The 21,144-nt window shown below is 47.0% G+C and overlaps 4 protein-coding genes across 4 annotated transcripts; all 4 read right to left on the bottom strand.

The window, feature by feature from the left end:
* Positions 1-24: 24 nt before the first annotated feature.
* On the bottom strand, positions 25-2,096 carry BDBG_04129 (uncharacterized protein). Its single transcript, XM_031721545.1, has one exon. The coding sequence runs from the start codon at positions 2,072-2,074 to the stop codon at positions 1,154-1,156; it is 921 nt and encodes a 306-aa protein (XP_031578141.1). The 5' UTR covers positions 2,075-2,096; the 3' UTR covers positions 25-1,153.
* A 65-nt stretch (positions 2,097-2,161) lies between these two features.
* On the bottom strand, positions 2,162-5,409 carry BDBG_04128 (AMP dependent CoA ligase). Its single transcript, XM_002625213.2, has 5 exons — positions 4,275-5,409; positions 3,484-4,140; positions 3,240-3,402; positions 2,832-3,154; positions 2,162-2,768 (listed from the first exon to the last, which is right to left on the bottom strand). Exons 1-5 carry the CDS (start codon positions 4,548-4,550, stop codon positions 2,439-2,441), a joined length of 1,749 nt encoding a protein of 582 aa, XP_002625259.2. The 5' UTR covers positions 4,551-5,409; the 3' UTR covers positions 2,162-2,438.
* A 2,519-nt stretch (positions 5,410-7,928) lies between these two features.
* BDBG_04126 (CNH domain-containing protein) lies at positions 7,929-16,314 on the bottom strand. Its single transcript, XM_002625211.2, has 4 exons — positions 15,771-16,314; positions 10,900-15,709; positions 10,563-10,826; positions 7,929-10,475 (listed from the first exon to the last, which is right to left on the bottom strand). Exons 2-4 carry the CDS (start codon positions 15,334-15,336, stop codon positions 9,729-9,731), a joined length of 5,448 nt encoding a protein of 1,815 aa, XP_002625257.1. The 5' UTR covers positions 15,337-15,709; positions 15,771-16,314; the 3' UTR covers positions 7,929-9,728.
* A 573-nt stretch (positions 16,315-16,887) lies between these two features.
* BDBG_04125 (GTPase activating protein) lies at positions 16,888-21,143 on the bottom strand. Its single transcript, XM_002625210.2, has 3 exons — positions 19,930-21,143; positions 19,520-19,871; positions 16,888-19,457 (listed from the first exon to the last, which is right to left on the bottom strand). The coding sequence occupies exons 1-3, from the start codon at positions 20,744-20,746 to the stop codon at positions 17,312-17,314; spliced, it is 3,315 nt and encodes a 1,104-aa protein (XP_002625256.1). The 5' UTR covers positions 20,747-21,143; the 3' UTR covers positions 16,888-17,311.
* Between the last annotated feature and the right edge of the window lies 1 nt (position 21,144).

Below are 21,144 nucleotides of genomic sequence, written 5' to 3'. Positions count from 1 at the left end.
AAAAAAAAAAAAATTGGCTATTGTTGGCTTAGAAATACAAACTATGGGGCCAGAGATTGATTAGGGCACGCTCGAACATGTGATTGGCTGGATTGTCGCTCAACTGACGTTGCGCATACACCACTTGTATATAATAAATTGCACATTCATCATGATATCTGTTTGTAGTCTCCGTTATATATATTTAATGAATCATGTCGCGAATGTCAGACACTCTCATCACGCTCAACTCCTCATCGCCTTTTGAGATGCTACTTCAAGGGATTCAACCGAGCCTTCATGCCGATGCGGTTCTAGTCATCATTTATACCTTGCAGCATTGATGAATATTATCCTACAGGCAACAGGTTGTTCTGGCCCCATGTGAAACTATGGCCATTTCACCCAATGTATCTTTCAGTTATACGCAACCATTATGACCCAAGAAACGTGTAGTGTAGGTTATTGATAGTTTAATTAGATGCCACCGCTTCTATTCACCTGTATGAATTAAGATTCCGAAACGGCTAGCAAGTGGCCCTTGGCCAGGATTGCGTTTGCGGACTATGAAGCGAAATTACATGGGAAGCAGAGAAAATATTGATTGATCGATAAAAAGGAAATCAGATCTCATGTTTATTTCTGCCCAGTCTGGCCGTCGACGAGGGGGTGAAATAACGATATTTAGTACCACCAGGAATGGTGGCTGGATAGGATATATTTCGAGCGCGTGCAACCATTATTCTTGCCGCGTCTGCAGCTTCTCTTCAATCCCCAGCTCCGGCCCTAACCTCTCGTACCAATCGTCACTTTTATGTGGTTGGAATGCTGGCTTGTTTCATCCAAACGTTTATGCCAGGGAACGTATTCCTTCCCGGCTCTGCAATGCTTGTCTGGCCCGCTCACATAACTGTGCAATTTTCTGGGAATTCGGCGGGCGTATCTTTCCCCTTTAAGCGTTACTTCCCCGGCATCTCTTCTGTTGGGTGCTTGAACATCCTAGGGCTTAGCCTATTGCCTTCCAGGGAGGAATGGTAGTTCAGGGCGCTTCTTCTCCGCGTTCTCTAGCCGTCCGTCCGTAAGGCGGGAAATGTAAGTATGTCCTCTTATTGTAGCCAAACGTGTCTTCACATTGTGCCCTCAGTATCGCGTTCGCTCCGTTCTGGTACCCGAGTCACGGTCCCTGCTGCTTGACATATTTCGTCGCTTCGGTGTCATTATCAAACCGGAAGGAAATCATTGCTCCACCGCCTTCTAATTGCACAAACTTTTCTCGACCACCACGGCAAGTACGACTGCCAATGGGTCTGCCTCTCTTCCGCTCTGGCCCCGTGGTAATCGCCTGCAGTGGTAGCCGGCCATGATTATGCGAAGGGTTGGATACATCTACATGCCAGACCCCCATTTTCAGCAGTAGACTCAGCCGAAAGGGACATGCTATTTTGCGCGATTTCACAGCAGGTTGTTTTGATTTCGTTCCTTTTCTAACCCCTTTGTTTTCTAGTGGTATAGGGGCGCCATTTTCGGGATCCTTGTAAAATTTCCTAATCCCGTCGCAAATCAGATGGATAGAGTGATCCTTGGAATCGGGTTGCTTGCGACGCGGAGGGACTATCCTATATCCGCTTGCAATGGCCCAAGTCTCGATGTACGTCGTAGCAATCTCAAGGTTTTCGAACGTCCGGGGCGGAGGGGGTGGCAGTGTCTGACACTGGCATTCCAGTTGAGGTTGAAGTTGAAGTTGAAATTCAGGTTGACTTTGGGATAGCTGTGTTGGCTGAGGTAATGACTGACGGGCAGTTGAATTATTATCGTCATTATCTGTATCACGATTAGAAATTACTTCATGAAAAGTACGTGCTCTTGGGCGTTTTTGGACTGGCTCCGCAGAATCATCGATATCCCGCATGTTATTCCGGCAGTTCGTGTTGGCATATGTCGCATCAGGATGGCTCCCGGCGTTGGGGATAGAGGTCATATTTTCTAGCCTTTCGCCATTGAATGAACGTTTGCAGTTGGAAATGCATGGCTGGACGAGGCTGCGGAGTCGGATGAGAAATGCATTTGCTCCTTCGAGCTTGACTGTATCCGTCATAGCTTACATGTGCAGCGCTGGCGGGTACAATTGCCTAATTTAGTTAGTAGTGCCAACCAGGGATCCGGCCGTCATGAGCTCAAACGGATGGGGGCTATTATCAGGGTTAATTCTTCTATGATGTATGGAGCACATTACATTGCATACACACAGGAATTGCTAATCCAATGCCTCCCAGTGATTTACTCGGTTGTGTCAATGAAGTATAAAAATATCTAAAATTGCGGGTTTATAATCGTTTTACAGTTTAAATATAATATCATGTAGCATATATAGTTCCAGGCGCCCTTCCAGAAGATCTGGTACCTAGCCCTTATATAGACAATAGGGCAAACAAAGAAGAAAGCCAGGAAGCAAAATAGGTTTACAATTTCACTCCAGCCTTCCGCCTCGCCTCATTTTCCCTGTCCCTCAATAACCGCCTCAGAATCTTCCCGCTAGGGCTTTTGGGTATAACATCGATAAACTCTACACCTCCCTTCAGCCATTTATGGCGTGCTTTGTGGTCTTCGACATACTTCTGAATTGATCTGATGGTAGCCGCATCATCAGTACCCGCAGCAGGAGATTTGACAACGAATGCCTTTGGTAGCTCTCCTGCAGCATAGTCTGGGACGGGGATTACGGAGCAATCGGCAACAGCTGGATGGGAGAGGAGATGTGATTCCAGCTCAGCCGGGGCGACTTGTAGACCCTGTCGTGACGTTAGGGCAAATTCAATCAAGCTTTTGGTATATAAGGTAGGATATTAACACACCTTCACTTTAATGAGTTCCTTTATGCGGTCGACAATAAAGACGTGCTCGTTACCACGGGGCGAGAGGCGAAAAACGGCTTCATCGCCCGTATACATCCAGCCGTCCCTATACGTTTCCTTGGTCGCCTTTTCATTGTTCAAGTAACCGATCGTGACAGATGGAGAGCGAACGACGAGCTCGCCTGGCTGGTCATAGCCGGTTATCTCCTTGCCATCGGGAGATACAAGGCGTACTTCGACGCCTGGAAGTAATGACCCAGAGGAGCCGGGGAAGATATCGTCGTTGCTCGTGCTGGATACGACAGTGCATGTCTCAGTGAGGCCTAGACCCACATCAGCATTTGAACCAACCGTTTTACAAATGGCGAACTTGAACTGTTAAAACGGATTGCACGAATGATAGCCTACCATAGCCCTGTTTAATCTTCCAGGAAGGTTTCCACACTCCAACCTCTTCTGCCGTTTCAGCGCCAAGTGGAGCAGCTCCAGTGAAGATCGTAGTAACAGAATCGAGGCCACTCCTGTCGCATTCCACTTTATTTCGCAACATAAGGATAATGATCGGAGGAACCTAGGAGACTAAATATCAGCAGTCCGGGCCAGGGAATAGTTGGTTGCTGGGGCAGAGAAATTTTTTAAAGGTAAAATGTACCAGGTAGAGGGTTGAGATTCGATGCTTTTCAATAGCATTGAGGTATACGTTAAATTCAAATTTCGGGAGGACGACCACTTTATCGCCACGGTAAGGGCCAGCATGACAAATAACCACCAGCGAATATATATGGCTTTGGGGCAGAAGGCCTAGAGCCACATCTTTGGGGTCCAATCGGGCTCCAGGGGCTTTCAAGCTGTCGCGATGTCGCGACTCATACGCCTTAATTTGCAACGTATTGGCGATCACATTTCTATGAGATATCATTACGCCTTTCGGCAATCCGGAGGTTCCTGAAGAGTAGCAAAGGAACGCAGTTTGCTTTGCACCCTGCCCTGGCTGCCAGTTAAGCTTCTCCACCTCTGGTAATGAGTGACCTTCTTTAATGAGCTGGTCCACCGTTTTGAATCCGTCTGGCTTATTCCCACCACCTAAAAGCTGAGGCGGCAGATCAAGAAGATAAATGCGGCTTTTGGGGATGCCAACATTGGATGCAGCCTCTAGAGCAATGGGAAGAGTTACGACGCATGTGAAAATGGACTTCGATCCGCTGTCCTTGAGTTGGTGGGTGAGTTCAGGGGCAGAATAGGTCGCATTCGCAGGAGAAGCAACGCCGGAGCATCGATGGATGGCCCAGCAGAGAGTCAGGTAGTCGATCTACAGGTAGGGTGGTTATTAGCTTGAATCGTGGTACTTTGACAATGTAGCCAAACTTAACGAAGTAGAATAACTAGCTAGCTGCAGACAATGTATTCTTGCTGGCCAGGAATAAGCCCTTCACGGGTACATACCGTGTTCACACTGAAGATACAAGCCACCCGGTTGCTCTCTGGCCCTTCATTCGGACGCCAGCCAAGTTCCTTGCACAAGGAGCGCGCGAGAACATCCACGCGCTCTACAACTTCCGGGGCAGAGTAGGACTTTCCGCTCAGGCCACAAACGAAGGGATCATAAGAGTCTCGCAATGGATAGCGGCCATGGCGTTCAGTAAGCATGAACTCAGAAATCGGGGTGCTATCTGGGATGTTCGGGGCTGGCCCAACCCATTTTGGAGGTGTGAAGACCATCCCACCAAAGTTATGTCCGAAGACGCAGACAAAGATAAAGAAGCGGAAGGCAAGACTGAAATGGTTCCTCAATGCCGGCTGTCGTGGTTGGAAGCTGGAGAAGAAGAAGGGGAAGAAGGAGAGGAAGAGGAAGACAGAGAGAAAGAAGACGAAGAGAAGCGCAGGCGGGAGAAAAACGTGTCATGTGGGGAGGAAGGGGTACCTAGGGGCGGCGTCTATTTCGAGTCGGCGTCTAGTTAGACGGAGCATTTTCCATGATGTCCATGGGCAAACCAGACATCCTGTTTTCGGCACGTTTAAGCATCCGTGAAGCGTTCTTTTTATTCATCACTCACATTATTACTACTACTTAATGCAGCGTAGTATCCCTTGGGCTAGGTATAGGTTAGTTATAGGACTGATAGAAACGCCAGGGTTCCGAGGCAGCTCCTCGGTTAATGGCCTCCCCACTACTCTGGCAGCGATGGTTAGTTTCAAGTAGTTAGCGCGAGTAGTCTCGTCTCAAAATATGGGGGGCCAGCCTGCAATCCCGGCTTGAACAACAAATAATCTTCAGTTGGGAGAGCTTTGTCCTGAGAACCGGATCACCGGATCGCAAAACCCTCTGAGCCTTTTTAAAACATAAAGAACCGTCGACTCTTCCAAGCTCTACGTTATGGATGTTGAATTTCCCGCAGCGGATATGTAATGTACATGTACATACAGATAAATTGGTGCCGTTTGTGAGCCGTAGAAAAATAAATTCCCTAGTGAGCCGGCAAGAAAAATTATTGCAACGCAATAATAATAATAATAATAACTGATCATATGCCGCGAATAGTTCCTGTCACCGGTACCCGATTGCGGCATCAGAGCCGACTGGCAAGAAAGTTGGAGGATACTCAAACTGTTGAGGAATTATTGCGGCTGACTACATGGAACAAAGTGCCTAGGTTCTTCGGCTATGGAAGCGGGAAAAATAACGATACAGTCCAGCTACCGACAATTCTCCGATTTCTAACGAAACAAGGACCATAGAGGTACCCGCAACTCTACCAGTTAAGTACTCTCATAAAAGCCTCGCTGTGATGAAAATTTCTCCCTTCTAGCAAAGGGAGAATATATATTCTACATTTCTACCCAGGCCTACAACCAAGGGGAGAGGATGGGCAGAGCGTTCAATGCTATGGCCTGGCTCTCTCGGCTAGTCAACTATTAACCGAACAACGAAAGCGAGCTTGTCTACTCCGTAAAGAAAGATTGAGATAGCGAGATGTGATGCTAATTCGAAATTTCTTGCTCCTACTCATCTCTTGGAGTTGCAACGCGGAAGAGATACCGAACATGAGAAGGACGGGATTTCATGGCAGGGCCATACATGATACATGCCCATAAGCTGATAGGACGGATTCTAACATATACTAAAAGTGTAATAATAATATCTCCTGATGTTTGTCATTTGGAACTGGGAGAACTGAATTTCATTTTCGACCTTGAGTAACAATCACTTGACAGGTCAAATTGCTATTGAATGTTAATGAAATAATTGATTAACAATTGGTACATGTATATCTCCTGACTAATTTAGTGATCTCCATTTGATCCATGTCTTCACATCGTGACTCAATTGAGCGGAACTGGTGAGCTTCGAGAAGCTACATCTTCAGGTTTTAAAATTCTTTCAGTTGGAATGCCTTTTTATTGCTTGATCATCAATTGCTGGTTTGGATGTTCAAAAACTCAGTGACGTGCACTCTAGCATAAAAAATATGTCGTTTGCGGACCCAATGGGTAGATATGTCCTTACATTTCTGTTGAAAATTACACTGTCCCATTGTGTCGACCAAGGAATAATACGGAGTACATCTTTCTTTTTGCCACATTCCGGGGAATTGTTCGTCGCCAAGATATAATTGCCAAGCCTTTTTAATCCCTGTTCAATATCAAACCTTAAACCAAACTTACCAGAACTTTAAAGTTCGCGGCCAATCACACCTTGAAGGTGCTTCGGAAAGGATATTTTACCTGAAGAACCTAAATTGAATATACACTTCAGGGTGGATTTATACTCTCCCGGCATCGTTGCGGCCCGCCGCCGACTTTATTGAGATGACGATATTATCACCATAAGGTTTTATCTCAATATTCCTAGTTCTACCATCCCAAAATCCTGCCCTCACCAGTATTCTTTTCCAACATCAACTATCGATCGCAACTTCTCACGTTATATGTTATTGATATATTTATCCCGCCCGCTTTTTTTACTTAGATATTTCTTCTGCATGTCTAGCTCTCGCACTTTAATCATCATCATCATGAAGCTCATTTTGTCAAGTCTGTCTTTTGGTGAAATCTTGCTAGACCTAGAGGATGGCTTTCCTGTGTTCTCTCTGATTGTCCTGGTTTTACTAATCCTTAAGTTAATCGGCGTCTGCTGAGCTCGACTAGGCTTCTATGTTCTAGATTAGTCGTGCCAAATACTTAGAGAATATTGTCTTAGTCTAATCAGCTACTTTCCATTGACGTGAAGACTATTGCGAACAAGCTTAGCCCTTGGTATTATTGTGAGTCGCTTTTTGATTGACGTTCCACTGAAGGCAACACTGTATAATGTTCACACATTCATATACGCATACTTTGATATATTCTCAAATTTGAAAAGATGGTTTTGGTTTAGAGTGGAGATTCCATTAACAAATATTTATTGTACTTTCTAACAATTTTTTTAGGTATATTTTGGTTGTCTGTTTGCCAGATATTTCCGTCCTCTAGACACCTGCTCCTCCTATCATGCTGCTGCAGCCGGCTTCGGGCGGAGAATTATATTTTGTTTATCACTGTCACCGCAAACTTGAGCATCGGATTGAAGGCTTGCAACGTGACTGGCTGATCTGTCGTTCAGGAATACACTCGCCCAACTTCTGGATTATTTTCCACTTTACATTTCCGTGCTCATCGTCTAACAACACCACAGAACGCAGCCCACTTTCCATTTCATCTTTCCCTTCATCAGCCTCAGCTTCCATAGACCGCTGTCGGGACTAGGCTTCATCCTGATTACCATTACATCCCAGAATATTTCGGCAAGGCGAACGTGGAGCTTTCGCGTCACGAGGGTTGAAAGAAGGGGCCACCTAACAAACCAAATGAGGTTATCATTCAAGGTTTAGCAAGGAAGCGCCGCACATACACCTGGGAAATTCGGAGATTTTCTAGACCTACTGTAGCTAAATTGCTCTTTGTGGATGTCGGAGAGCTGAGCGCGGCTGCCAGGAGGGGAAGAAGGGTCAACAGGTATTTCATTTTTGCGGGCTTGTAAAATAAGAGATGAAAGGTACAACTCCGAATGGTCGTCGAATGCTCTATCCGCTTCGATTCAATGTTAATGAGTTTGGGCCGACCGGGTCTGTTCTGTTGTGGCTCCTTGAAGCTTCCTCAGCGGTGGAATTGAAGCTTTATATACCCTCTCCTTCATCGAGTCTGTTATACTTGGACTGAACCTTCACCGACCTTCTTCTTTTGTTGTGTGATGAAATGATGTACTCGCAGGTGAGAAGACTACATATTCATGTAGATATGCTTGAGACAGTCCCACCTGAGATTGCATATGTTGTGTTCGAAACGCTCTAATTTCCCACGTGTCGTCAACTATCTTTGGTGGTGTCTTGTTACACTGACCGATTTCCCTGGCACACCATGGAATTATCGCATCTTTTATTGTTATTAATGTAATAGTTGTTCTTTGAATTGATCTCATAATTCGCCACTGCAATCCATGCTCGAAGGTGATTATTTATTTGCTAAACACATTGACACAAGTAGAGCAACAAGAGCACTTCCTTCAATAGCTAGATCATGGACATTAAATATAAAGGTGTCGCAGGCTACCAGGGTAGAGGACTGGTGAATTAATAATACATGTAACTATAGAGCGTCGGTAGATTCTTTATGCTACAATGTAACTTAACACATGATAAATGTGATGAACTGAGCCAGCAGCCATGACCACCAAATGAGCGGGGAGTTAAGCAAGGTCGTGAATGCCTAGAATATATGAATGTTTTTTTGGACACCCTTATCTTAAAATCCAGTCACCACCGGAGGGGGGGCTCTATATGCCTGTCTATAGCTATGTAGAGACCATATAAACGAAGGGGTAGAAGCTCATGTTATGCTGTTGCCTCACCTTTCGCTCCGCAAGCGGGTGACACCATTAGACTCTAGAGATGAGGGCATCATCTTGCCATGGCGTTGGTGTGTTTTAAAAAGATGTTGTGGTAGATCAAAACGACGGGCAATGATCTAAAATTGCGAAAACGGTTGGGATTGATACCATCGCAACCCTAGAGATTGGGGTTGAACTATAGGACAAAGCCGTCCTACGGGCAGTCTCATATACCTAAAAATTTGCACAGTCGCGCTTCGGCAGATTGTCGACGTCGCGAATGTGTCGTGGATGGGAGGAATCTAGCGCACTCTAGAACAACGCAGGTGTCTTCAATGGTGGGTAATCTACTTTCCCAAGTGATGAGGAAACACAGCTAAATAAAGTAGAAACAAAAGTTGTCATTCGTAAGTCATACTTCCAGAATGTAACGTGTTAATGGGCACCCGTGTATCTAGCGCCAAGATACCTAATATATGAAAGTCAATAGCTGAAATGTAATCTCCCGCATCATTTTGAAAGGTAAAACATAATCAATCATAAAATAAATAACCTTGATGCTCAAAACTACTTGGTCAACGGGAATGTGAGGGAAGAAAAGCCATCAGAAACATAAATCGGCGTAAGAAGAGAAGTAAATAATGGAGAAGAACCAAAATGGATGTATAGAAATTGAAGTCGTGGAAGAAACAATGTACAATGAGATTTGGAAGAAATGCAAAAGATGAAGGATTGGAGGCATAAAACAAGGAAAGAAAAAAGGAAAACAATTGGGGAATAGGGAATAAAAACGGAAGAAAAGAAAATCATCGTTGTGAAAAATGGGGAACATTAGAGAAATATGAAAGAGAAGGTAGCAAAACAGATTATAAAATCATCCATCATAAATCCAAAATGAAGAAGTAAAAAGATTGAACCTCTAGAGCAGGTAAAGCGAGAATAAAGTCGAAAAGGGTCAACAGAAAGTCAAAAGAGAGATATAAAAGGTATAGCCGGAAAATCAAAAAAATAAGAGATGAAAGTCGGACACGGTATCATTCCTTTAACCCTTGATTTTCTAGTAGCTCCACTACGATCTGACTGCGTTCGTGTTCGGGGTGCTGCATACAAATCTTAACAGTCCGACCCGCGGTTGAAAGTGCTGTCGAGAGACCTAGACCATTCTGTCCACTCAGTGGATTTACCGCGGCCGCCTCGTTAAAATTGGCTGGCGAAGGGTTGCCAAAGCCGCTAGACCCGTTCCCAGCGTCGTCAAGGAGGGTTACATTACGACCGGCAATGACTTGTCTAAGTCGCCCGTTCACAGCGTTGCGCACTTCGACAAAATCTTCGTTGACAAGTATGAGGAATTTTCCGTAAAGACATGCTGATACGGCGCGGCCGAGGAATTGCATAATTACTGCACGGTTAACGTCTCCATATTTGTCGACGTAGACAGCGCAATCAACAAAGACCACGAGGAAGTCTCTGTCGCTGAGGCGAAACATGCCCAAAGGTCGGAGATTGTTAATTCGGTTGCCGATTTGGTTGAGGGCTGGCTGGTGTTCTGGCGAGCTGGCGCGAAGGTTTGGAACAGACCAAGGCTGCTTCTTGTCCAGAGTGAGTACCTCGACGCCACGGGATGTCGAAATGGCGAGAGATGAATGGAAAAGATTGATACTATAGCTGTCTGCTGGGATATAGAACTCGTCATAGTCGCGGAAAAACTCGGTATGGCCGCGGCGCGTAGGCATGAATCGCGGGCGTGACGAGGAGGATTTCTGTAGAATGGGTTCCAGAGCCTACACAGAAAGTTTCAGTGATTAGCGAACAAGTTTATTCATACAAATAATAATACCGCTGCTATGAGACAAGCTGGATGATAATACCTTGAAAGTGGAAGTGATTCCATCACGCTTCTTGTAAATCACAAGAGCCCTATCCTTCATCCGGCCAGCAACAAAAAATCCAACTTCTCTGTTACCGGACAACTTTTGAGGCGCACGTCTTTGAGAGTCGCTTTGCGTAGGTACCCCGCTTGGTGGACATACCACGTCGAGGTGGTGAGCGATCAAAGACTTGTCCGCAATAAGCAGGAACAAATTGAACTCTTCGAAAACGGCAATCTGCGTTACTCGAGTTGTCGGGATCGCCTTTGAATGGGAATGTTAACTAACGCCGTGAAAACGATGAAGTCTAGCTAAACATTGGGGACGTATTACTCACCTTAGTCCAACCTCTAGGGTTGTTGTACTCAGAGATGTACACGCCGTAGTCCGTTCCAACTGCACACATCAATCGTCCATGTGGTTGCTGAAAGACGGTAGCGCAGTTGACAGAAGCTCTGCAGACTGGCAATGGCCGCGACAGACTTCCTTCATACCTGGCTTCGACTTCACGTATGGCTCGATCCAACGGCGTGCCTGTAATTAAGGCGGTCTTGGGCGCAACTGCATGCTCTGGATATGCAAACGCAGAGTCTGAAAGCACACGAAGCTTGAAAGGCTCTGCATTTTGAGCATGTAGAGATTTGGCATGCTTTATTTTCGCTTCGATAATCTTTTCACACCATTCTTGTCGATTTTGTGCTGTGGGTGCGTAGAGTGTGTACACGTCTGGCTGACCAAGATGTTTGATTCTAAATGGGTATAAAATCTTGTCATCCCTAGGGTTTTCAAGCACTGCGACTGGAACGAGTGTTTTATTGGACGCGGATGAATTGGTAGAGGTGGTGGAAGAGTTCGTAGAAACGTGGGATAGATTCCCAGGTGTAGGGCTACCCCGATCCCCCGGCGTAGCTAGTCTACCAGCGGGTGCTGAAACTGCTGTTATTCCCCTGACCGAAGATTTCATAACAGGGTCATCATTGGTGCTCTCAAGCATTAGAAGATCCATTGGTATCGGAAACTTGGAGACGTCGTAGATCTCCTTCCGTGCCGCATCTCGAGTGAAAACAATTTTCGCAAGAATTAAATATCGATCGAACAAGATAGCACGTATATCAACCCAATTAAACCGTTTTGTCCGCGGACGCTGTAGATCTCCTTGGAAAATAATCTCTAAATGTTCAAGATTAAGTTCGAATTCCTGTTTCACTTCAGGCCTAAACTGAAGTTTCAATCCTAACTCCTTCAGACTCACGGTCTTTGCCATATCTCCGACTTTCGTGTCGCATTCTGCAGCAACAGTCTTTATTTCCTCTATAGCTTGCATTAAATTGGATTTTTCTTCAGAGTTTTTGTCCATGCTCTTTAATACGGTGTTTAACAAGAGCACATATCGTTGAATCCGTGTGATCGGAGCCTTCAAGTACGTATCCCAGCTCAATCGGTTGGACAACTTGTTGTCTCGGGCTTGGTTCAAAAATTGCCTAAACATCATGTTTGTTTCAGCCTCTCTCCGGACGAGGTAATTTGCATTCGGGAAGGTCGCTGCGTAATCAATATAAGCAGCTTTAGCTCGTCGAATCCATTCACGGAAAATGTCACTGAACCCAAAAATAAATGGACCTTGTTCCTTTTGTCGATATTTTAATTGGGCAAGTAAATGGTCTTCATTGACCTTCTTGACGGCATCGACCTTTCCAAAGACCTCATCTAAGAACTTGTTGAGGCGTTTTGGGTTAATCACCGGTGGATCAAATTCTGTGAGTTGATCACGATACAAAGTTCGTAAGACGTCCAACTGTCCAATATAGGAATCCTCGGTTGTGACAATCTCGTGAAGGATGTTCTGCCGATCGATTTCCTTCTTGGAATGAGTATCAAATACTTCCTTGCCCACTTTGTAAAATGTTGCCCAGTCTTCAGCTTTTTTCTCCGGCTCCATAGCCTGTGCTTGAAGATTGACCTTCTTCAAGGTTCGCATACAATGATGTGAATAGCAGCGACCAACATACTCGCCTTCTTGCAAGTGTAGACGGGACGAGTAGCAGCCTTGGCCGCTAATCTGCCAAAAAACACCCGATAGTGTTCCAGGTCCAAATTTAACCCATTCTTCATCTTTAATTAGCACGCCTTCGTTCAACATATTTTTTACTACCCTGTCACCCAGAACTTCTGCATCAATTGTGTTCATTGTTGGGACTTTATGAGTAAATAAGGCGACAATGGCATCAATCACGGTTTGTTTCTTTAAATCAGTCTCATCTTCGCTCAATTCCTTTATCCACGCGACTATGGCGCTAAGTGCCCAAGGTTCAGTGCATTTTCGGAATTGCTCCGTAGACAATTTCGTAGGGTTAAATTTATTCCGTCTTCCAGAAGGGATGGTGGGCAGATCCAGTGTGACAGGTGTCGAAGTTGGTGTTTCATAAGTACCTTGCCTGAGTTTAATCCGGTCTGCATCCGTTTTCGACCTGATAATAAGATCAGGGCGAGGACTATTCGTATGAGTTGAAAGAGATGTCGATCGTGGAACCGCCGATGGGGGTGAAACAAACTCATCTGGAGTGGATGTGTAGGGAGGTTGTGAATAGGCACTATTATATGGTTGCGGAATGGGATCGCGGCTCCGATAGGTACCAGCAGGCATGAGGTGTGGGATGAGATTGCTCGCTGCAGGAACAGGCGCAGGAGGCAGAGGTCGGGAAGACATTCCTGGGTGGAAAAATAAATCCTGTGGTTCGCCCTTGTCCGTAGTATCGCTGAATGATATCGGCCTTGTGGTTGATCGGTTCATGGAGACCTCATCCCCATGGTCAAAGCTCATCCTTCTGTTCTCCATGGTGGTTTCTGACAGACCTCCAGTAGAGATACCATCCACTCGTGCTGGGGTACTATGGGATGGGAACGGATGAATGGAGTCTTGATCAATGTTGGGGTAATCATAGCTATCTGAATGTGTTCCCCGGTCGTCAGTGGACCTATCTGAGCTTCGTAATGAGCCAGAAGTAGTGACCATTTGGTCAGTACCTGAGCTAATGCTCGGGTTATCACCATAGTGCAGATGGGCATCGTAACCTCCCCCATACAGTCCCATATCATGTTGAGCGTAATCACTATCGCTACTTGATTCCACCTGGGTTGTAGGGGCTGGAATAGCAGGCGGCGGACCAGAGGGAGGGCCGAAGCCGCTCATGGCCGACGAATTCGTGGTCTGTTGAGCATTGAATAACGCGTCCTCTTCTTCTGCCATTTGTAGGGCTGCCAGGCCGGCAGCAGCCTCGGCGTCTTCATCGTCACTATGTGCATCATAGTTAATATTAAACCCGGGGCCTGCGTTAGTGATGTGTCCATGGCCGTTCGTGTGTGAATGGTATGTATCTGGAGATTCACGAACGTGCGGTGAAGTGGAGAGCGATTGCTGGTTTTCTGTAACTGGACCTCCAGCTTGCTTCATGGGATCGTCAGAATTTGGTTCAAACCCCTCCCGGCCATCTGCTCTGGATAGCGCAGCTTGCTGTGGCGGTCCAGGTAATGGCCTCGACTGTGGATGTCGATTGAGCGTGTCAGTTCTCCTGGGTGAAGTTTGGTGTGACTGGTGAAGAGGAGGGGTCGGAACCGCGTTGCTTGTTTGAAGGCCTATAGGTGATCTGTAATCAAAAGAGGCATAGGAGGATGGCTGAGGGGACGATTCATGCGGAATTGTGCCATGTGGAGGCGGGTTAGGAGACGAGGAAGGAGGGTGAGAGCTCTGAGAGTACTGCCTCCCCGGAAGGCCAGAGGCAGATCCATCCACACCGTATGTCTCCACGTTAAAAACAGCCTGGGATGATGTAGGTGCAGCTGTGTATGTTGATTGTGAACTGATGCGAGATACGGACGAGGTTGACTGGGGGAGATTGGGAGAATAGCCGTACGTTGGACGTGGGGAGGAGTCCACGTATTGCGGCGTTGAATACGCATTATATGTGTTCTCATTTGCTCGTGGAGGAGGCGGGGGCGGTACTTGTGGATGCTGAGTCGTAGGGTGAGAAAACTGGTATTGGGACTGCGGAGAGAAGCCATACGACTGGCCGGGCGTTGAGGCTTGCCATGAGGGAGTGGGAGAGGCATGATAAGTGGCTGATGGCGGCGTCTGATATGCTGCAGGATTATAATGCTGGTAGGCCTGGCTATTGTACGCCGTATTCGCAGTGCTCGTGGCAGTACCCGCAGCAGCGAACGCCTGTGGATTATATCCCGGTTGAGAGTGAGCTGGCGGAGTGGGATACGCAAACTGCACGGGGTTATAGGAAGGTTGGGCAGCAGCAGTTGAAGCAGGGGGTTGATATTGATGTTGATAACCTGACAAAGCAGACGACCCTTGCGATGAAGCCTGGCTGACCAAGGAATGCCGTGAACTTCCCACGGAGAACTGCGAATTCCTTGATCCCAGATTATTCGTCGCATTACTGTTCACGCCTCCGCTCGAATAACCGGCATATCCACCACCATGACCTGCTTGCCCCGGATAGCTAGGGTTGGCACCCGTGCGTTGACGACCATCATCGAAGTAGTTCCGATCATCGCCCGCGTCGAAGCTTGCGTTCCGTCGCAATGGGTTTGCAGTCTGCTGGCTAGCTAGTGGAGGCGTTTGTGCATACTGCGCAGGGTACTGAAGGGGCGGCGACTGTGGATGTTGTTGTTGCTGCTGCTGCGGGTGATGGTGATGTTGCGGCAAAGGAGTCGCTGGGAGGCCATGGTAATGTTGATGTTGCTGGCCGTTCTGTGGGTATGCCATTTTTGGGAAGTAAAGAGAGATTAACCTGCAATCCCACCCGCAATGTGACTAAGATCTAGGCCAGAAGCAACTGTTGATAAAATAAGGGGCCTGGCTAAACGGAAAGATTGAATCCACGACCATGTGGGTTGTTTTGGCTGGTTGAATGAGGGGAATGGAAACCGACTCCGGAAGCCTCGTCGGTCCGTGTACCCGAACCAGCGACAAGCTACAGCGTGACAGTCATTAGCAGAGGTTGGACAGAGAATGGAGGGGAAAGAGTAGCGACAGCAGCCGCCAAACGGGGTTATAGGGTACAGAAGGCGGAGTCGAGGAGGTGAGGTTGTGGTCGAGGTACTGTATGTACATACGTTTGATTGGGGCAAGGCGTCCTCTGGGGGATTAAGTCAGCAAGCAAAGTGTGCGGCGCAAGGACCTCGCCAGCAGAGCCTCACTGGACAACAAACAACACGACACAGCGCTCACAGAGAGTACATGTACAGTACTCCGTATACAGGTGTGGAGAGCAGACCCCGTCGAGATAACCGGCAAGGCAGAGCGAATTTGGACAGTTATTTACCTGTCCTCGATTCCAAGGTCTATTATTGTAAGAATGAGGTGTTTCATACGAGTTTATTCGCGTTGGGGTTGGTCTCATCCCAGGCTGTCACTAACTTAGTGGTCGGCTAACTAAAACCAACTGACTGAACTCCAGCCTTACAGGAGGGAAATGGCAAAAGGCCAGTGTACCGAAAAACAACATCCCGCGTGCGATGCTTGACGACTTGTATCTTTCATGGGTATTTTATTGACCTATTTCCACCCCCAAGCTGTGAAAGATTGATTAAATAACTTCTCAATCTTCTCCAACTCCCAAGAGCCCCCTCTCTCCTGAGTCGGGCGTCTGGGCTATCATTGAGCCGTTGCGTTGGCCAGTCACGTAAGCGGTTATCCCAGAACAAAACCCACTCTGGTCCGCTAGCCAGCTGCCAGGGTATCCGAGGACAAGCCCAAAGATATCTCTACCAGCGGCTATTAAGGACTACGTCTTGTGAATGCAGGCCTCAATGTAGAGGACCGGGCTGTTGCAGTATTTTCCACATGAAAGTACGGATCTATCACTGAGATATTGAACTAAGTTGGTTAAACCAACCATGGATGGTTGGATGGTTACCCCACTAGCAAATACAAGCGAAAATCAACCGGCCATCTCATCTCCACGGACCCCTGGGGAAGCACTGCGTAGGACTGACTAGGATTTCTTTAGCTGGCTTTTAGCTAGAGTAGAGTAGGGTAGGCACCTCCCAAGAATTTTATTTAGAGATCAACATAACCGGAATTGCTTCTCAATACGCATGTAACTAACCTCCACGTTGTGGGTTTCATACTTTTCAGTTACTTTTGTCCTCCACAGTGGCGGGTGGCCCTTGCGCTTACTGATGATAGATTAACTCCTGAATCCAACCAAATACGTGTCTAACTACATAAAACTTCAAATAGGTGTATAACTCACCTTAATGCCTGCATCATGAAAACCAATAACCATCTGAAACACTACAGAGTATATATAACTCATCCAATTCGATGTCCAGTTATGGAATTGACTATCCAGCGAAAGTACTACTGCAAAATGACGGGGTAAACTCACGCGGAGAGCGTTCCAGCTCGACCCGTCCGTTTGTTCGCAAGAATATGCATGGAGCTCCTTTTGACGGGAAGGTTCTTATAATCTAGCGGGGGGGGAATATTTAACACAAATAATTGAGATATAATAACAGGGTTGATATCTAAACCAAACAAGCTAATGAAAGGGAACGACCAGCTAATAGCATTTCATCATAAGGACAAATATAACCTAAAATGGAGAAGAGGCTCTTCCTTCTACCCGCAATATCACCAGTAATGGCTTTAGCACCCTATTATAATCGAGGTTCTAGAGAAAATGATTAACGCCATCGCCACCTCCACTTACATCCTCTTCCCCAGCCCGATCATCTCAGTCCTTTAAGCTAGCAACCTCAGCCCCTTCCAACAGATCGCGATCCGCATCACGCGCAGAGGATCTTCCACCAACAGGTACTGTCGGGCCATGCCCACTTCTACTATCATCATACATCCCATCGTCCTCTTCATCGTCGTCATCCTCCGGCCGCCCCGCATGTGCACTCTCCTCCAACTCTCGCTGCGCTTCATCCATCTTCTTGCGTACTTCAGCCGCCATGCGCATCCCGTCAGATACTATATTGTCTAGGACTCCACGTAGGCCCTTGTGACCCGGTGGAACTATGCCGCCAGAGGCTCCAGCGACGGTAGCACCGGCACTTGCTGCTGTGCTAGCGCCAGGGCGTCCTACGCCGAGGTTGGTGAAAGTGGTGAGGTTAGAGGAGAGCGAGGTGCTGCGGAGGGAGGCGACGTCAGGAGTCTCGGAGAGGCGGAAGGATTGGGGGAAAAATGTCTCGAAGAATTGCTCTAGAAGTTCGTCGGCGAGGATTACCATGCGGAAAGTTGGGATCGTGATGTGAAGTGGGTGGGCAGGGTCGAGAGCGAGGTTAGCGGATTCAGATGCTTGTTTGTGGTTTGTGGTTGTACCAGGTTGCGAATGGGTGGTAGATTTTGGTGAGGATGGGAGGTTATTAGAATGTGCATTTTCTTTATTCTTGTCGACGGGCTCCGTTTCGACGTCTATAAGGCGTCCATCGTCGTCGTCATCGTCATCTCCTATGGCAAACGCATCCAGCTTGCTCTCAACCTCACTTGTTGTCTTCTCCTGGTTCTTTGGATGACTTGGATCCGCATATTCAAAGCACCGTCGTATAAAGTCGCTAACGCTTCCCAAGAACTTCTCTTCGACACTTAAGGCTGTGGTAGTTCCAAGTCCCTTTTCAGCGGATATGGGGTTGTTAGCATCTGCCGCATCACTGGACACCAAAGCGCCATCAAATCCCCTTCTCGAAAGGAAGAGTAACGCTTCTGACATCCTAAGGATGCCTTCCCTATCAACCTGGCCCGTCCCGCTGTCGTCATAAAGCTCGAAAAAGTAGTTTATTGTGCTCATGATATCCCTGGTGCCTTTGATACGAGCCAGCCCGTTCACGACATTCTGAAGGCTCAGACCCTGAACATTATCGACATCCCAGTTGCGGAATAGTCGCCTCATGAATTCGTGGTCGGCGGCCTGTATGGCGCCGCTAGAATCCCAGGATTTCCTCCGTCCTCTAAGACTTGAATTAGAATATGCGCCTTTCTCAGTGGAGTAAATACTTCCAGAGGTTGGGGAGTCTGTAGCCGCCCATTTGGCAGTGACGGCTAGGAATTCTCGAAAACAGTCGTAATCCATAAGCGTAGGGCTGGGGCCAAGACCGACTCTGGCTATTTCAGCATCAGGGTTTGACATCAAGATTGAATTACGGCGGCGAACTGTGATGTTCTCCTTCTCCCTTCGTCTTTTCTCTTCTTCAGCTTTCCGTGCTCTTTCCTGATGGTCATATAATCTCTCATAAAAGCGGTCATAAATTGCGCCCAAGTCATCCACACTTAGGCGCTTGCTCTCTGGACCCAAGTTCCGGATCGATGTCCGCTTGGCGAAACTCTCGATACTTTCTAATACCGCATCTTTGTGTCTATCTCTCTCTTCTGTAACGGTGCTATGGGTTATTGCAGAAAATTCCTTGAAAGCAACAACCATCAACTCTTGGAATCGTGTAATAGCTCTCAGTTTAGGATTTTCTGAGCGAGGATGGGCTGATTCATCGAGTCTCGAAAAATAAGACTTCAAAACCGAAATGAACGTTCCATCATCGGTCACGTCAAGAAGCTCTTCGCCGTTGATCCGCAAGATGGCCAACCCGATTTGAAACAAGACTTTTGGTCCTTCCAAGAAAAACACGTCTAGAACACGAAATGCAAAGACGAGAGGCATGGAGTTGATATATAGTGACAAAAACCAAGGGAGAGACACAACAGAGAGCTGAACATCTGATCGAACCAGATGTTCCCAGAGAACAGGCATTGTCTTTTCTACAAGCGATTCGAAAACTTTCTGGTCCAGCAGAGTCCCGTACATCGTTGTAGAATAGTAGCCCGGTAGAAGGCGCTGACATAGTACCGATAACAAGAAGAAAGCTTGCGTTTCAGACATATATCTGTACACAAGTTAGCTTAGTTTTTTTACTTAGATCCAAACGCATCGGAGGGTGAAACCTACATTAATAACGCCGCCACGACAATATTCATGGCTTGACAATAACCAATTTCTTCATTTATCCAACTGTACGCGGTTAAAACTCTCCGTAACCGGCCAATTCCTTCTTCGATTTGAAATCCTGGATATTCAGGAAGACTACGGTTCAGATCCTTTTCGATTTCGTCTATAGCGATGGACTCGCGTCCAGAAAATTTTGACAGTGTTTCTGTATATAATTTTGGGGATCGGATGCGTGCATAAAATGACCCGGACGTCAGCTCCCATATCTCTCCTCGAAGCCGATTGGGAAGGCCAACGCGTATTAATTTGTGGAAGGTCGGTTGACGAATCAGGGTTGCGTTACGGCCGTTTTCTACTTGAAATCAATAACCGTCCAAGCAAAAATCGTATACAAGATACATTCCACATACCTCTAAAATACTCTCCCCATAACCTCATTTTACTTCGATCTCTTAGTTTCCGAGCATCTCCAGGATACCTGAACACCAATCCCAGACCTGTGTCAGGGGGTTCCCTTGGCTGTTCGTTCTGGTCGGGAGCGTCACTAGACTTAGTCGCTCGCCCACTGAGCAAGTACTCAGAATGACACTCTGCAACAACCATCCGTAGATTATCCACATCTTTCATTCCTTCTCTCAAGCCCTTTTTTAACCCATCGCAGAACCGTTCACATGCGTGTCTGCTCCCTATCAAGTGTACAGTGAACCGTTGTGGCGTCGCCGACGTGTCCTTCGCGTTATTCTTTACGAGCGCTCCATTCCACGTCGTCAATGCCAGTGAAAATACATGGCCAAGACTGTTCAAACGCTCCACCCTCCGAATTGCGCATAGAGGCAATGTAAACCCATTTCCAGAAGGCCCCGTCCCATGTGTTTGGCCCGTGAACGCTGAAGAAGCCCCAAAACTAGCAGATGACAAAAAACTAGTATGCTGAGTCGAAAAGCACAAGAATCGCTCACTCAGATGCAGATTGCCTTCGTATCGATTTCCTGGTCGTTCCGCATCCTTAGTGCCTTGGGTAGGGCGCGAGGGTGTTGTGAAGGGGATGGGTAAGACTAGCTCAGCGCTTATTTCTTGGAGCGGATTCTGGGAGTCCGGGAGGCGGAATTGCTGCCGGAAGAGAGATGCCTTGGAAGGATTTCGGTCAGAAGAGGAAGTAGGGAGCAGAAAATTGGACGGGTCAATGAAGGCCTGAGCCTTTTGCACGAGCGAAGAAAGTTGGAACATGACTGAGCAACCGATATTCAAGGATAGTATGGTCCCTCACACCTGACAAGTTCCTAAATTTTGGGTAGCTATTTCCGTTGTACTACTCGACGGGTGGTTTTATAGGGTATTCTGGGGAACCGTCGAGTTGCCAATAGCGGGCAACCTCACTTGAGTTGGGGTTCGTCAGGGGTCAAAGAGGACAACGTTTGCTCCTGGAAGTCATGATAAATACCACAGATCCGATCTCCAGTCCCCAGTCGCGATAGGAGATTTAATGATCACTAGCTTGGTCGTCCTTTGATAGTGACAAGGACTAGTCTGGGGTCAATGATGTGTAGAATACTCCGTATAGCTGGAGACCAAATCGCATCGTTCGGGCCATCGAGTGCTGAAGTGGAGTCTAGATCAAACATGCG

This window comes from Blastomyces gilchristii, assembly GCF_000003855.2.
Source record: "Blastomyces gilchristii SLH14081 genomic scaffold supercont1.7, whole genome shotgun sequence".
NCBI classification, from domain to species: domain Eukaryota; kingdom Fungi; phylum Ascomycota; class Eurotiomycetes; order Onygenales; family Ajellomycetaceae; genus Blastomyces; species Blastomyces gilchristii.
The sequence above is the reverse complement of the archived record's forward strand: the minus strand, read 5'-3'. Positions and strand labels throughout refer to the sequence as shown.